This window comes from Rattus norvegicus, chromosome 3 (assembly GCF_036323735.1).
Source record: "Rattus norvegicus strain BN/NHsdMcwi chromosome 3, GRCr8, whole genome shotgun sequence".
Taxonomy (NCBI): Eukaryota; Metazoa; Chordata; class Mammalia; order Rodentia; family Muridae; genus Rattus; species Rattus norvegicus.
In genome coordinates, this window is record NC_086021.1 from 96,547,852 (window position 1) to 96,564,494 (window position 16,643).

Genomic DNA, 16,643 nt, shown 5'->3' on the forward strand with positions numbered 1-16,643 from the left:
CTGTTTTACATTTGGTTATTTTCTGCACAATTACAGTCATATACAATGCATTCACACTTTCTATGTCTTTTTGGTATGCTCTTATTTTAATTATTGACTCATATGTATCTTTAAATACTTAGTTCAAAGTTTTCTGCAAAAGATTTTATTTAAATTACTAATTTCATGAATTCCTTATCTCCTTTGTATTACTTCAGATCATACCACCCAAAGTGCTCCCTCATGACTGACACACACAATGTGACTGAGTTCTTTTTTCTGGGACTCTCTTCTAATAGAGAGGTGGAAAGAGTTTGCTTTGTGATATTTCTACTCTTGTACATGGCCATTATGCTTGGGAATCTTCTCATGGTGGTCACTGTGGTAGCCAGCAGGAGTCTTGGGTCCCCCATGTACTTCTTTCTTGGCTACCTCTCCTTTGTGGAGATCTGCTACTCCTCCACAACAGCCCCAAAACTAATCTTGGATCTCCTTGCTGAAAAGAAATCCATATCTGTATGGGGCTGCATGACACAGCTTTTCTTCATGCACTTCTTTGGTGGTGCTGAGATTTTCCTGCTCACAGTGATGGCCTATGACCGCTATGTGGCCATCTGCAAGCCCCTGCACTACACCAGCATCATGAACCGAAAGGTGTGTGCAGTCCTCGTGGGAACAGCATGGATGGGAGGCTTTGTGCATTCCTTTGCCCAAATAGTTCTCATCTTTCCTTTGCCCTTCTGTGGACCCAATACCATTGACCATTATTTCTGTGACTTGCTTCCTCTTAGCTTCCTACGTGGTCATCTTGTTCCATCTGAGAACTCAGAGTGCTGAGGGACGGCGCAAAGCTCTGTCCACCTGTGGGTCCCATGTCACTGTGGTTATATTGTTCTTTGGTCCATGTGTCTTCATCTATTTGAGGCCTTCTGATACCCTGCCTGTAGACAAGATGATAGCTGTGTTCTACACGGTGATAACCCCCCTCCTCAATCCTCTCATCTACTCCCTGAGAAATGCAGAAGTGAAGAAGGCCATGAAGAATCTATGGTTCAAGACAATGGAAGTAGATGAAAAATAGAATGCGGATATTGGCTATTGGGATTGGAATGATGCTAAGTTCAAACTTATGGGCACTGAGGGCACGAAAGGCTCATTTAGCATTATTGTAGCTGATAAATATCTTCCAAAACATTGTAAATTAGGTCCTGCTATTAAAATACTGTTATATAATTAGCTATTTTAGTGTTTGCAGTCTTATTTCTTACCACTATCCATAATACTGTAGCAAATATTTGAAGCAGAATATTAAACTATACTTCTTTTGATTTAGATTTATTTTCTATGGTAATGTTACTATGACATGAAGCAGAAACATTTTTGCTCCATAGATTTAATTTGAATAATTTGTCTTACAAGTATACTCTTAATAAAAACAAAAAATTAATTTAATATATTTATTTATTTATTTATTGTTAGGTGCAGCATAGTTGTGAACATAGTGTATTGCACAGTTTTGACTGCAGGAGCACCATCAACCTGAATAATGCTTGTCTGGGTTTCTAGTATACAGATGACATTGCTCTTTCTTGTATGCTTATCTGTCTTGTCATTTTCTATACCATATTTGTCCTCCAATACAATTCTGGTAAAAAAACAAATCTGGAAAAGGGACCAAGGCCATTACTAGAGAAGCAACTGGTTCTGATGTCTATTAAGAACAAACTGCTCTGGCCATAATCAGTCAGGTAGTCAACCCAGGCATAACATGACAATGGGTTCTTGATGTGGAGGCTGACTGCCTTAGTTATTTTCTGGAAAATTTTACCAATCTCATAATGATTGAATTGTACCAGGAAATATTTAAGGTACGAAATGTTTTTGAAAAACATGAAGTTTTAGTAGTTAAGAATATTGAAGACACCAAGGAAAAGGAACAATGGGCTTGGGTCACTAAAGATAGGGATGTCCATAGGAAATACAAGGGACAGAATAGAGAATAAATAACTGTGTCTACTGGATGTGAGCAGTGGTAAGAGGCCCCACAAGGGGAGATCTCTAATAATAGAAAGTTTGATCGAGAAATATTGGAGGAAACTGAAATATATATCTTCATATATATTATATATCAGATATATAATATATATTTATTATAAAAGGATAGATAGAAGAATTGAAGACTTTGGACCCCATGAGGGGCTGTTGGATTAGTGAACCGACCTTCTTGAAAAGATTAGAACATACTGATTTGACCCCCTGACATTGCCTGCCTAAGAAATTAGGGTACAAAATCTATGGGATAGAGTTCATGCTTGTGAAGAAGCCCTGGAGGAAGCTGTGAGAGGAATTAGTACTGCATATGGGAAAGAGTTTAGAAAGCATTGTAGAAACATTCAGATAAATAAATAGGAGGAAGAGATTCTGCAAATTTAGACAAGCTAAAAATATAACATTACTCTGACCTATTTAGCACCTCTCTGTTTTCATGCCAATGCTGTAACAGCAAGTTTATGCCCAAATAACTTGTGAATTTGAGGTTACTCTGAGAGTTCAAAGTTAATTTATAACTTGCTTTTGTGGATGCAGACCTGTGACTTTGCAGTCAATGAACTGTGACTTTATGTGTGCATTGTGCTTGTGGATGACATGGTTAAATGGAGTTTTTTGAAAAAAATACTGCCCTTGGGAAAATAATGGAAACACTTTTGATCATGTATTATTGTATAACAAGAAAGTCTGTGACCAGTAAAAGACTGAGGTGAACTCCAAGAAAGAAAGAAAGAGAGAAAGAGACAGAAAGAGAGAGAGAGAGAGAGAGAGAGAGAGAGAGAGAGAACCTGAAAGCTGTCTCCAAGCTCAGCCTCTACACATTAATGAGTAACCTGTCAGCTTTCAGCTGCATCCTTGCCTAAAACTCTGACTTTGCACCAATCCAATCCTCCCAGGCTAGTCCTCAGCAATGTATTTATTTTGGCTGAGAAATAAATGAGTTAATGTGACAAATGCCTGTTAATTATAAAAGGAAACAAGCACCTTCTTAACCACCTCTTATACAGTTGCCCAAAGTGAACATCACTAGTATTAAGATGAATTAGTGGCACACAAAGCTTCATATGATGTGCTCCAGAGACATACAACACTACTGTGCTATTCTTACCAAAAGAGATAACCTAATCATACCCAAGTATAACTGTTTAATCGCTTAAAAGAAAATGGAACTGAAAGATATTCGGCAACATCTGGCATTTACTGTTCAAAAGTATGAAGAGTAAGAAGATTGAAGAATTGTTTCTCCTTCAAAGTACTATCTTTTGGATAGTTTGAATTTTATTGGAAGTGTTTATATTTACAAGGCAGATAGAGGGATCATTATTTAATAAAGGAAGGCACTGACTAAGTTAACGTTTCTCAATCTTCTCATGAAGTTCATATCCTCTAAACTGACTGCTGGGCTAAAACACCAAAGGCATCACAATTTGGTACAGAGACAGGCAGGTAGATCATTGGAGTAGAAATGAGGACACAGAAATGAACTGACATACCAATGTCACTTGGTCTTTGACAAAGGAACTAAAACCATCCAGTGGGAAAAGATAGCATTTTCAACAAATGGTGCTGGTTCAACTGGAAGTCAGCATGTAGAAGAATGAAAATAGATCCACTCATATCTCCCTGAACAAAGCTAAAGTCCAAGTGGATCAAGGACTTCCACATAAAAATAAATACACTTAAACTAATAGAAGAAAAAGTGGGGAAGAGCCTTGAACACATGGGAACCGTGGAAAATTTCTTGAATAAAACACCAGTGGCTTATGCTCTAAGATCAAAAATCCACAAATGGGACCTCATAAAATTGCAAAGCTTCTGTAAGGCAAAGGACACTGTCATTAGGACAAAATGACAACCAACAGATTGGGAAAAGATCTTTACCAATACCACATCTGATAAAGGGCTAATATCCAATATATGCAAATAACTAAAGAAGTTAGACTCCTGAGAATCAATAACCCTATTAAAAATGGGGTGCAGAGCTAAACAAAGAATTCTCAACTGAAGAATAGTGGATGGCTGAGAAGTATTCAACATCCTTAGTCATCAATGAAATGCAAATCAAAACAACCCTGAGATTCTTCCTCACACCAGTCAGAATGACTAAGATCAAAAACTCAGATGAAAACAGATGCTGATAAGGATGTAGAGAAAGAGGAACAATCCTCCATTGTTGGTGGGATTGCAGACTGGTACACCCAACCATTCTGGAAATCAGTCTGGAGATTTCTCGGAAAATTGGACATTTCACTACCTGAGGACCCAGCTATACCTCTCCTGGGCATATACCCAAAAGTTGTTCCAACATACAACAAAGACACATGCTCCACTATGTTCATAGAAACCTTATTTATAATAGCCAGAGCTGAAAAGAACCCAGATGTCCCTCAACAGAGGAACAGATACAGAAAATACGGTATATTTACAAAAAGGAGTACTATTCAGCTATTAAAAACAATGACTTCATGAAATTCATAGGCAAATGAATAGACCTACCATCTTGAGTGAGGTAACCCAATCACAAAAAAAACACATGGTATGCACTCATTGATAAGTGCATATTAGCCCAAAAGCTCAAATTACTCAAAGTACTCTTAAAGATTTGCTGCATCCTGAGCAGTAGATATCAATCAAAAACATTTAAAAAAACAAAAAAACCAAAACAAAAACAACAACAACAACAAAATAAAACTCATTGGCATCTTTGGAGTTTTCTTCTCTTATAATATTGTGCCAGCTTTTTAAAAAATTTTATCGGGCTGGGGATTTAGCTCAGTGGTAGAGCGCTTACCTAGGAAGCGCAAGGCCCTGGGTTCGGTCCCCAGCTCCGAAAAAAAAAAAAAAGAACCAAAAAAAATTTTTATCATATATATATATATATACATATATATATATACTCTCTTTTTATGCTGCAGTTTTTCCCATATATTTGAAGGCTTTCAGTTTAGTGTTTTTGTGGGATACCTGATTATGTAAATGACTGAATGTCTGCATCTATATCTGTTTTTTTCTTTTCAAGAACTAATTTCCTTCTATTTTATTATTTTGTCCTCCTCCCATGTGTTATTTTTTGTTTAATTTTATTATAATCTCTTAGAAAACTACTTGGTTTTTAATGAGAGACTGAAGATGGGTGATCTGGGTGGGAGAGAAGATAAGGAGGAGCTGGGAAGAGTGGATGAAGGGGAAAGCACAACAATAATATATGTGTGAATATATTATTATTTTTATATAAATATGAAATGAAACATAATTTGCTTAAATAACTGAAAGATAGTTGTCACTATAGTATGCATATGTAAGACCACATCCTTAAAACTCCATGTTAGACCATTAGAAGGTAACAGGTACCATATAAATCTTAGATAACATTTCATAGCCTGCTATTCAAATGCCCCTCAACCAGAAGAATCCTGAGTTCCTCCAAAGAGATGGTGGTGAGCAGATATAATTGTTCCTTTTATGATTACAGGTGATTGCAATACATGACTACCATTAAAGATGCTTGTTCCTTGGAAATCATAGTAAGATTCAGCTTTTGATAATGGCTGTCTAAGATTCTCCAGGAAATAGCACATGGGAGGTTTGAGGTTCCTTTGTACATTCCTTCAACAAAATGCCTAAATCTGCTATCTGTTCATTCAGAAAGATTATTTATTAGCAAGATTCAGCCGTGTCTCTGCAGCTGCTTAAGTGAACATTTCTCTATGGTGCTATTTGTAACATAGTCGGATATGGAGAATTGTGTGTATGACCATCTTTCTGACACGAGAAGAAAGTCATAATGTGATATGTAATCCTGCTCATGTTTAGGATTGCATGCAATGTTTTTGGAGTGTGAGCAGTATATTGTTAGTTTATCTTGTTGGAGTATTTACACTATTACTTTCTAAAACAAAGTTGAAATTTTTTGTTGGATCCACCCCCACAAGAGTCCTTTTTGACAATCCTTTTTGAGAAAAATCTGGTGCTCACGTATATTCTCTGTAGCATTAGGAAGTGTGTGGTTTTGTTTGAGAGTAAGAATGTAGTGAGAGTGCCATCTTACATACCAGAGGAATCAACAGTGGTATTCAGCCTGCATTACAGCTTCCCAAGACAGTTTTGTGTATTGGAAAATCACAAAGCCCACCTGGTTGGCACTGCTATAAACTATCCGTGGGTGTATCAAGAACTGAGAAGCTGATGACGAAGTGTGCAACCCTCTCTTTGCTCTTTTGATGTCCTGTGTAAAGTTTACAGTCCTTGTTCCTTTCTGTTGTCCTTTGGGTGTCACTTCTCTTCAAGTCCTGGTCCCTCCCCCAGTCTTCCTCATCTCTCTCCATCTTCTCTGTTTCTGAAGCTTCTTCTCTCTCAGCACTCAATGGTGTTTCCTGTGCCTTCCTCTAGTTTCCCACTTAAGGACCTCAGCCTCAGAATGAATACATTTAAATTTCTACTTTTGGAAAGCAAAGCAATGGATTCTTATCGATGAAGCTAGGGTTTAATCTTGTGGTTATTTTCCATTAAAAAATATCTTCAATAACAAGACAAGTAATTGAACAAACACGCTGTCACCAAAAAAGAAAAAACAAATAGTTGTTTTTCCTTTAATGAAATGACAATGACAACTAAATGAGATATATGTTCTTGCACTCTGTGAGGGGGGACCAGTGATTAGGATGTAAATAAATAAATAAATAAATAAATAAATAAATAAATATTTTTAAAAGAAGCATACCATACACTGCATTAGCATCCATCATTCATATGTGATGAGGGATCATATATATATATATATATATATATATATATATATATATATATATATAATGTAGAACTGTACTTCACTATTTCACATACAATTTATATTATATAATCATGTCATGTTAATTTGACTATAATCAAGCTTTGTATGTTTTCATAATCTGAGTTGTCAGTGCTAAGTTTATTTGAGGTATTATCAATATCCCAGCTATAGCTTCTTCTGTTATTATTGTAGATAGAATACAGATGCAGGATGAACCATCAGTGACTGAAGTGATGCACAGTGCAGCATCCAGGGTGGAAGAGTGGGTTATTAGTCATCAGCAAAGCCACTCTGCTCATCACAAGTGCTTAATATCCCAGGTTGGGAGAGATTACTTCTTAAACATAGGTGAGGAAGACAAAGGTTGCTCTTTCATATACTTGAGTTTGGAGAAAAGTCTTATAAAGAAACTCTAAGTGGATTTATGCATATTTTCAAATGTTCATGCAGTTTTATCCTGAAATTTTTGACTCAAGTAACATAAAAACTGTAAATTCTTACAGCTATGGTTTATTTCTCCCACAATAACTTCTGTCTTCCATTTGCAATTCCTCATTTTCTCCAGAGATTCTTCATGGCATTTTTCACCTCTGCATTTCTCAGAGTATAAATCAGGGGATTGAACATGGGCGTCAAAATACAATAAAACACAGCTACTATTTTGTCTATGGACAGAGTAGATGATGGCCTCATGTAAATAAATATACAGGGCACAAAGAACAAAGCAACGACAGTGAAGTGAGCCCCACAGGTAGACAGAGCTTTCCGTCTTCCTTCTGCACTGTGGGACCTCAAAGTGCGCAGGATGACAATGTAGGAGGCAGCCAGCATGAGGAAGTTCAGCAGGCAAATCACACCACTATTGGCCACCACCAGCAGGCCAATGACATATGTGTCAGTGCAGGCCAGCTCCAGTAAAGGATACAAATCACACACAAAGTGATTGATTACATTGGGACCACAGAAGGGCAACTGAAGGACCAGAAAGAGCTGAGCTGATGAATGCAGGAAGCCACCCAGCCAAGCCACTGCCACCAGCACAACACAGACGTTCCTGGTCATTGTGGTGGTATAGTGTAAGGGCTTGCAGATAGCCACATAGCGGTCATAGGCCATCACTGTGAGCAGAATGATTTCAGTTCCTCCCAATAAATGAGCCACAAAGAACTGGGCCAAGCAGCCCTCAAAAGAGATGGCTCTCCCCTCATGCAGGGAGTCAGCAATGAGTTTGGGTGTCATACAAGAAGAATAACAAGTATCAATAAAGGACAGATATGAAAGGAAAAAGTACATAGGGGAGCCCAGGGTAGGACTGAAAGCGACAGTGATAATGATGAGCACGTTTCCCCCAACAGAGACCAGGAAGACCAGCAGAAAAAGCACAAACAACATCCTCTGCACCTGTGGGTTCTGGGAAAGTCCCAGCATGAAAAATTCTGTAACATTGCGTGGACTATCCATGAACTCTCAGCTGCATCCAGAGATTTACCAAGGAGGTCAGTTACTGGCTCTTTGGAACATTTCAAGTCACTGGAGGCTGGAGGAAGTGTAAAGGAATAGAGAACATAAATATCTCTCAAGCTATTGTCTTTTTTGCTTTGGGGCATGTAAGACACAATACATTTTTAGTGTGTGTGTGTGTGTGTGTGTCTATGTGTATGTGTGTGTCTATGTGTGTGTCTATGTGTGTGTGTCTGCGTGTGTGTGTGTCTATGTGTGTGCATGTGTGTCTGTGTGTCTGTGTGTCTGTGTATATGGTTTAATGCACTTATGCATGCACATCTGGGTGTTCACATGTGTGTGCAGTTGTACATGCCTGAGTGTGCAAAAGCCAGATGTTAACATTAGGTGTCTTTCTCAGCTACTCCTTGTCTTATACATTGAAGCAGAGTCTCTCTCACTGAGACCCGAAGCTTGCAGATACAGATATCTGGCTAGACAACTTACCCTGGAGATACTGGAGTCTCTGCCTGCTGCATGCTGGGATTACGGTTGGTCTGCAACATCTGCCAGCTTTTACTGGGGTACTGGGAGTCTGAATTCTGGTCTTCACAATCATACAACAAGCTCTTTTCATGCTTAGTCATCACTCCAATCCTCAATCCCTATCCCTTTTTATTTTTAAAGATAATAATAATAATTGATTATTTTCTCAGATTAATAATATCTTCAACAGTTCTCCTCATCCACATCCCTACCTGTAGCAGGCCTACCCCTGCTAAACTGAGTTTCAGAGTAATTAATTGATGGGGAAAATGCCTCCAATCTTTTTATTAGGGGCAACTACCAGAAATACATTAGATCCTTTGATCTGGGAGTGAAAGTGAAGGTGACCATTTTTGCCTGAAGTTGCAGAGCCAGTAAACATGTTCTTTTAATATCAAGAAAGGGAAGGTGGGTCTTCCTGCCTGCCGTGTGTCACACACCCTTCTCTCCACTGGCCCTGTCTGCAACACAGCCTGCCTCAGAGCTGGCAGTAAATGGCACCAAGTGCTAAAATTAAGACACAAGTTACATATGTAGCAGAGGATGGCATTGTGCAGAATCAACAGGAGAAGTCCTTGGTCCTGTGAAGGCTCGTTTCCCCAATATAGGGCAATGCCAGGGTGTTGAGCTTGGAGTGGGTGGCTGGGAGTGGGCGCGTCCTTCTAGAAGTAGGGGGGAGGGGGATGGGAGAGGGGGAAAGGGGATAACTTTTGAAATGTTTATACCTAAAATATCCAAGAAAATTAAAATAAAAAAAGTTACATGCTACCTAAGAGCATATCAGAGCACCAATAATTCAATTTCACAAACTGAAATTGGTGGTCTTCTTTTAGATTTCAAGTCTTGAACAAGACCAACAAGATACAATATTTCCAGTTTTATAAATCTAAAATAGAGTTGTGTCAACATTCAGTTTTCCATACATGAAATTGGACTCTTATCTTCTATGATTTTCATCAGTGAAGATACTTCAGGCAATTAAACTGAAATCAAGTTCTTGAAGTTTTACTCAAAGTGATAGTATCACTATAAAAGTTTTATAGTCTTGATTTTAAGAACAATATTAGTTTTTCTTCTTGTTAATATTTTGTTTTTATTAAGTTATTTATTTACTTTACATCCAGATCACAGCTTCCCCTCTCTCCTTTCCTCCTAATCCTCCTTTCCCCCTCTCCTCCCTCCTTCTACTTTTAAACCCTGGATGGTTTTGTTCAATTCCTTCACCTGTTTGGTTGTGTTTTCCTTTAATTCTTTAAGGAATTTTTGTGTTTCCTTTTTAAGGGTTTCTACTTGTTTACCTGAGTTGTCCTGCATGTCTTCAAGAGAGTTATTTATGTCCTTCTTAATGTCCTATATAATCATCATGAGGTGTGCTTTTAAATCCAAATCTTGCTTTTCTGGTGTGTTTGGATATCCAGTATTTGCTTTAGGGGGAGAACTGGTATCTGACGATAGCAAGTCTTCTTTGTTTCTGTTGCTTAGGTTCCTGTGCTTGCCTCTTACCATCTTGTTGTCTCTGGTGTTCACTGGCCTTGCTGTCTCTGACAGTGGCTTGACACTACATCAGAGTAAAATACTTGAAAACCACTTTCCAATCAAATGGTCTGAAGAAACAAGCTGGAGTAGCCATTCTAATATAGAATAAAATTGACTTTCAACCAAAAATCATCAAAAAATAAGGAAGAACACTTCATATTCATCAAAGGAAAAATCCACCAAGATGAACTCTCAATCCTAAATATCTATGCTCCAATAACAAGGGCACCTATATTCATAAAAACCATAACAAAATCTCAAAGCACATATTGTACCACACACAATAATAGTTTAAGATTTCAACACCCCACTCTTATCAATGGATGGATTATGGAAACAGAAACTAAACAGAGACATAGAGAAACTAACAGAAGTTATGAACCAAATGGATTTAACATATAGCTATAAAACATTTCATCCTAAAACAAAAGATTATACCTTATGGTACCTTCTCCAGAACTGACATATAATTGGTCACAAAACAGACCTCAACAGATACAAGAAGAATCAAATTATCCTATGCATCCTATCAGATCACCATGGACTAAGGTCTTTCAAAGCAACAAAAACTACAGAAAGTCCATATGACCATGGAAGTTGAACAACACTCTACTCAATGATAACTTGGTCAAGGACAAATAAAGAAAGATATTAAAGACGTTTTAGAATTTAATGAAAATGAAGGCACAATATACCCAAAATTATGGGACACAAAGAAAACAGTGCTAAGAGGAAACCTCATAGCTCTGAGTACCTGCAGAAAGAAACAGGAGAGAGAGCATACATCAGCAGCCTGACAGCACACCTAAAAACTCTAAAACAAAAAGAAACAAATATACCCAAGAGGAGTAGAAGGCAGGAAATAATCAAATTCAGGGCTGAAACTAACCAAGTAGAAACAAAAAGGACTATACAAAGAACCAACAAAACCATGAGCAGGTTCTTTGAGAAAAACAACAATATAGATAAACCCTTAACCAGACTAACAAGAGGGCACAGAGATTATATCAAAATTAACAAAATCAGATGAAAAGGGAGACTAACAACAGAATCTGAGGAAATTCAGAAAATCACCAGATCCTACTACAAAAGCCTATATTAAAACTGAAAAACCTGGATAAAATGCACATTTTTAGACAGATACCAGCTACGAAAGTTAAATCAGGATCAGATAAACCATCTGAACAGTCCCATAACTCCTACAGAAATAGAAGGAGTTATTAAAAGCCTTCCAACCAAAAAAAGCCCAGGACCAGATGATGTAGTGCATAATTCTATCAGACCTTCATAGAAGACCTGACATCAATACTTTCCAAAGTATTTCACAAAATAGAAACAGAAGGTGCACTATCCAATTCCTTCAATGTAGTCACAATTACGCTAATACCAAAACAAAACAAAAACCCAGCAAAGGAAGAGAACTTGGACAAATTTTCTTATGAATATTGACACAAAAATACTTAATAAAATTCTCACAAACCAAATCCAAGAAGACATCAAAATGATCATCCATAATAATCAAGTAGGCTTCATCCCAGGGATGCAGGGATGGTTCAATAAACAGAAATCCATCAACATAATCCACTATTAAACAAAGTCAAAGAAAAAAAAACACATGGTCATTTCTTTAGATGCTGAGAAAGCATATGACAAAATTCAACACCCCTTCAAGTTAAAAGTCTTAGATCAGGAATTCAAGACCCATACATAAACATATTAACAGAAAAATACAGCAAACCAGTAGCCAACATCAAACTAAATGGAGAGAAACTTGAAGCAATCCCACTAAAATCAGGAACTAGACAAGGCTGCCCACTCTCTCCCCACTTATTCAATGTAGTACTCGACGTCCTATGCAGAGCAATCTGACAGCAAAAGGAGGTCAAAGCGATACAAATTGGAAGGGAAGACATCAAAATATCACTATTTGCAGATGATATGATAGTGTACTTAAGTGACCACAAAAGTTCCACCAGAACTATTTAACCTGATAAACAACTTCAGCAAAGTGCCGGCATATAAAATTAACTCAAACAAATCAGTAGCCTTCCTCTACTCATAGGATAAAGAGGCTGAGAAAGAAATTAGGGAAATTACACCCTTCACAATGGTCACAAATTGCATAAAATGCCTCAGTGTGACTCTAACCAAGGAAGTGAAAGATCTGTACAACAAGAACTTTACATCTCTGAACAAAGAAATTGAAGAAAATCTCAGAAGATGGAGGGATCTCCCATGCTCATGGATTGGCAGAACTAATATTGCAAAAATGCCTATCTTCCTAAAAGCAATCTACAGATTCAATGCAATTCCCATCAGAATTCCAACTCAATTCTTCATAGAAATAGAACAATTTGCAAATTCATTTGAAATAGCAAAGGACCCAGGATAGCAAAAACTATACTCAACAATAAAAGAATTTCTGGGGGAATCACCATCCCTGACCTCAAGCACTATTACAGAGCAATTGTGATAAATGCTGTATGGTATTGATACAGAGACAGGCAGGTACATCAATGGAATAGAATTGAAGACCCAGAAATGAACCACCCACCACAAAAATCACTTGATTTTTGACAAAGGAGCTAAAACCATCCAGTGGAAAAGAGATAGCATTTTCAACAAATGGTGCTGCTTCAACTAAAGATCAGAATGTAAAAATGCAAATCAATTCGTTCTTATTGCCCTGTATAAAACTTGCACCCAAGTGGATCAAGAACCTCCATATAAAACCAGATACACTCATACTAATAGAAGGAAACATGAGGAAGAGCCTCAAACAAAAGGGCATTGGAGAAAATTTCCTGAACAAAACACCAAAGGCTTTTTGCTCTAAGATCAAGAATTGACAAATGGGACCTCATAAAACTGCAAAGCTTCTGTAAGGCAAAGGACACTGTCATTAGGACAAAATGGCAACCAACAGATTGGGAAAAGACCTTTACCAATCCTACATTTGATAGAGGGCTAATAGCCAATATATAGAAGGAACTCAAGAAGTTAAACTCCAGAGAGCCAAATAACCCTGCTGAAACTAAACCCTGTTCAGAGCTAAATAAAAAATTCTCAGCTGAGGAATGGCTGAGTAGTACCAAAAGAAATATTCAACATCCTTAGTCATCAGGGAAACGCAAATCAAAACAACCCTGAGATTCTACCTCACACCTATCAGAATGGCTAAAATCAAAAACTCATGTGACAACAGATGCTGGAGAGGATGTGGAGAAAGAGGAACACTCCTCCATTGTTGGTGAGATTGCAAGCTGGTACAACCATTCTGGAAATCAGTCTGGAGGTTCCTCAGAAAATTGGATTTTGTTCTACCTGAGGACCTAGCTACACCACTCCTGGTTATACCCAGATACAGAAAATTTGGTATATCTACACAATGGAGTACTACTCCAGTTATCGAAAACAATGACTTCACGAAATTCATAGGCAAATGGATGGAACAAGAAAGTATCATCCTGAGTGAGGTAACCCAATCCCAAAAATACACACATAGTATACACTCACTTATAAGTGGATAATAGCCCAAAATCTCGAATTACCCAAGATACAATCCACAGACCAGATGAAGCTCAAGAAGAAGGACAACCAAAGTGTGGATGCTTCAATCCTTCTTAAAAGGGAGAACAAAAATATTCCTAGGAGGAGATATGGAGACAAATTTTGGAGCAGAGACAATATATATATAGTCACACACACACACACACACACACACACACACACACACACACACACAGAGTCACCAAAACTAGACAATATTGATGAAGCCAAGAAGTGCATGCTGTCATGAGCCTGACATAGCTCTCTCCTGCGAGGCTCAGCCAGAGCATATCAAATACAGAGGCGAATGCTAGCAGCAAGCCACTGAACTGAGAACAAGACCCCCGTTGGAGGAATTAGAGAAAGGATTGAAGGAGCTGAAGGGGCTTGCAACTGCATAAGATCAACAATACCAATCAACCAGAGCTCCCAGGGACTAAACCACTGCCCAAAGTGTACACATGGACAGACCCATGGCTCCAGCTCCATATGTAGCAGAGGATGGACTTGTTGGGCACCAATGTGAAGGGAAGCCCTCGGTCATGTCAAGGCTGGATCCCTCAGTGTAGGGGAATGTCAGCCTGGGGCGGTGGGAAGGGTGGTGTTTGGGGATGGGGAACAAACACCCTTACAGAAGGGAAGGGGATGGGACAGAGGGGCCTTATGGACAGGAAACAGGGAAAGGGAATAACATTTGAAATGTAAATAAAAAATATCCAATTTAAAAAAAATACCAGCCTTCATCCTGCTGAGTTTTACAATCATTACATACTAATCATAATTTGAATATGGTAGGAAAAACACATAATATATTAATCAACATGTTATAAACAATGGTCAGTTTAAAACAAATTTATTTAAATCTGTAATTTGACTAAAACTAACTAGCTGTAGGCTGTTTCTCTACTTTCTTGTACAATGACACCACTAACTTCCAACTCCTCTTCCCAGTTCAAATGGACACATCCTCAAAATTGAACTCATTTAATGCCATCTCGACTTACTCTATTTTGTGTACCGACTACCAAAAGCATAGAAGCCATCCTTACCTATTTCATAATTTCAAAATTGGTCATCACATCTTATCAAACTCCATATTCAATGAGGGACCTTCGTCAAGGAAATAAATTAGAGACTGGTACAATAGTACACCTGACATTGTCCTCTGGCTTCTACACACCTACACATACATGTGTGTACACACCATATGAATAACAAATATATATGTGCATGTACACATACACACATGAGAGAGAAAATCCATTCATTCCTAAATTTATCCTAAAGCATTGCACAAACCTTTCCCAAGGACAAACTATGTTCAGCATTTAACTCAGATCAACTCTCAAAATAAGTTGATATTCTAGAATGCCATTGTTAGCCTTTTCTACCTCATATCTCACCCAAATCCTGGCTTATCCACACACATGGCAATCATGGTGACATTGGTCAATTTTACAATCATCTCATTATCCATTTTAATTGCCTAAAGCTCTCTTTACCTTTGGAATAAAATTTAAGCACTCTGGCCGCATCATAAGGCCTCTGCTGGTGGTGGGAGTGTACCCACATTATGTTCAGCTTTCATCCATTAACACTCTCATTGCCACACCATACTGTACTACTTTAGATTTCCTGATTAAGTCATAATTTTCCAAATGCAGTTATCAGGCAACTGGCCCTGGCCTTATATAACCTTCCTATGCTAATAACTTCCTGCAAAAGAAGGAAGCACCAATATCACTTATATCTCTAAGGAATTTAAACCATTTCCCTATCAGCTACATTAAAAAGTCACTATGATCCTTTAGTAGTCAGATTGTATCTATTACCATCTAAGCAACTTTGTTCAATTCCCAGGTTTATCTTCTAGAAGTACATCAAGGAGAGAATTCTTATGATCGTAATGGTTATTCTCAGCTGTCAACCTGACTACATCTGTAATTACCTATAACTCAAAAAAACTGAGCATACCTGTGAGGGGTTTTTTTCCTTAATTAAATCATTTAATGTAGGAAGACCCACTTCTAATCCAGATCTTTTGAGGTTGGGAGAGCCACATGGAAGAAGGGATCTGTTCTCCCTTTGCCTGCTTGTTCTTGCTATCACTAGTAAGTTCATTCCTTCACTAGAATTAGAGACTTCTTCAGAATTCTAGCATATACTGAAGACCAGCTGAGACATCCAGCCTTGTGGAGTGAACAAATGCAGGATTCTTGGACCTATCATTGTTAAAAGCCATTGTTGATGTAGCTGAACCAGTCAATAAGCCGTTCTAACATTGTGTGTGTGCGTGTGCGTGTGCGTGTGTGTGTGTGCGTGTGTGTGTGTGTGTGTGTGTGTGTGTGTGTGTGTGTGCGTGCGTGCATATATGTGTGTGATTGGGAGATTCATTCTCTTTGTTCTGTTCCTGTAAAGCAGTAGTTTGCAACCTTCTTAATGCAACAACCATTTAATACAGTTCATCATGTTGCGGTGACTTTCAACCATAAAACTCTTCCATTATTACTTCATAACTATAATTTTGCTACTGTTATGAATTGCAATGTAAATATTCAATACATAGCATGTCTAATGTGCAGGCCCTGAAAGGGTTTTAACCCACAGGTTTAGAACCACTGTTCTAGAGACTGCCCCACCCCTGACCAATACAATCTTACAAAACTCTTGTATTACTTACACGTTAGATACACAAAATGACTAAGTAGCCAGCCCAAGTCACAAACATTGCCCCCAAGCTTTCTGACTTCCCAGT

General features: G+C 38.1%; 1 protein-coding gene and 1 pseudogene across 1 annotated transcript; one reads left to right on the forward strand and one right to left on the reverse strand.

Annotated features, from left to right (window-relative positions):
- Window positions 223–1,060, forward strand: Or4x11b-ps1 (olfactory receptor family 4 subfamily X member 11B, pseudogene 1; annotated as a pseudogene).
- Window positions 7,370–8,278, reverse strand: Or4c3e (olfactory receptor family 4 subfamily C member 3E). Its single transcript, NM_001000364.1, has one exon. It carries the CDS (start codon window positions 8,276–8,278, stop codon window positions 7,370–7,372), a length of 909 nt encoding a protein of 302 aa, NP_001000364.1.
- Between the last annotated feature and the right edge of the window lie 8,365 nt (window positions 8,279–16,643).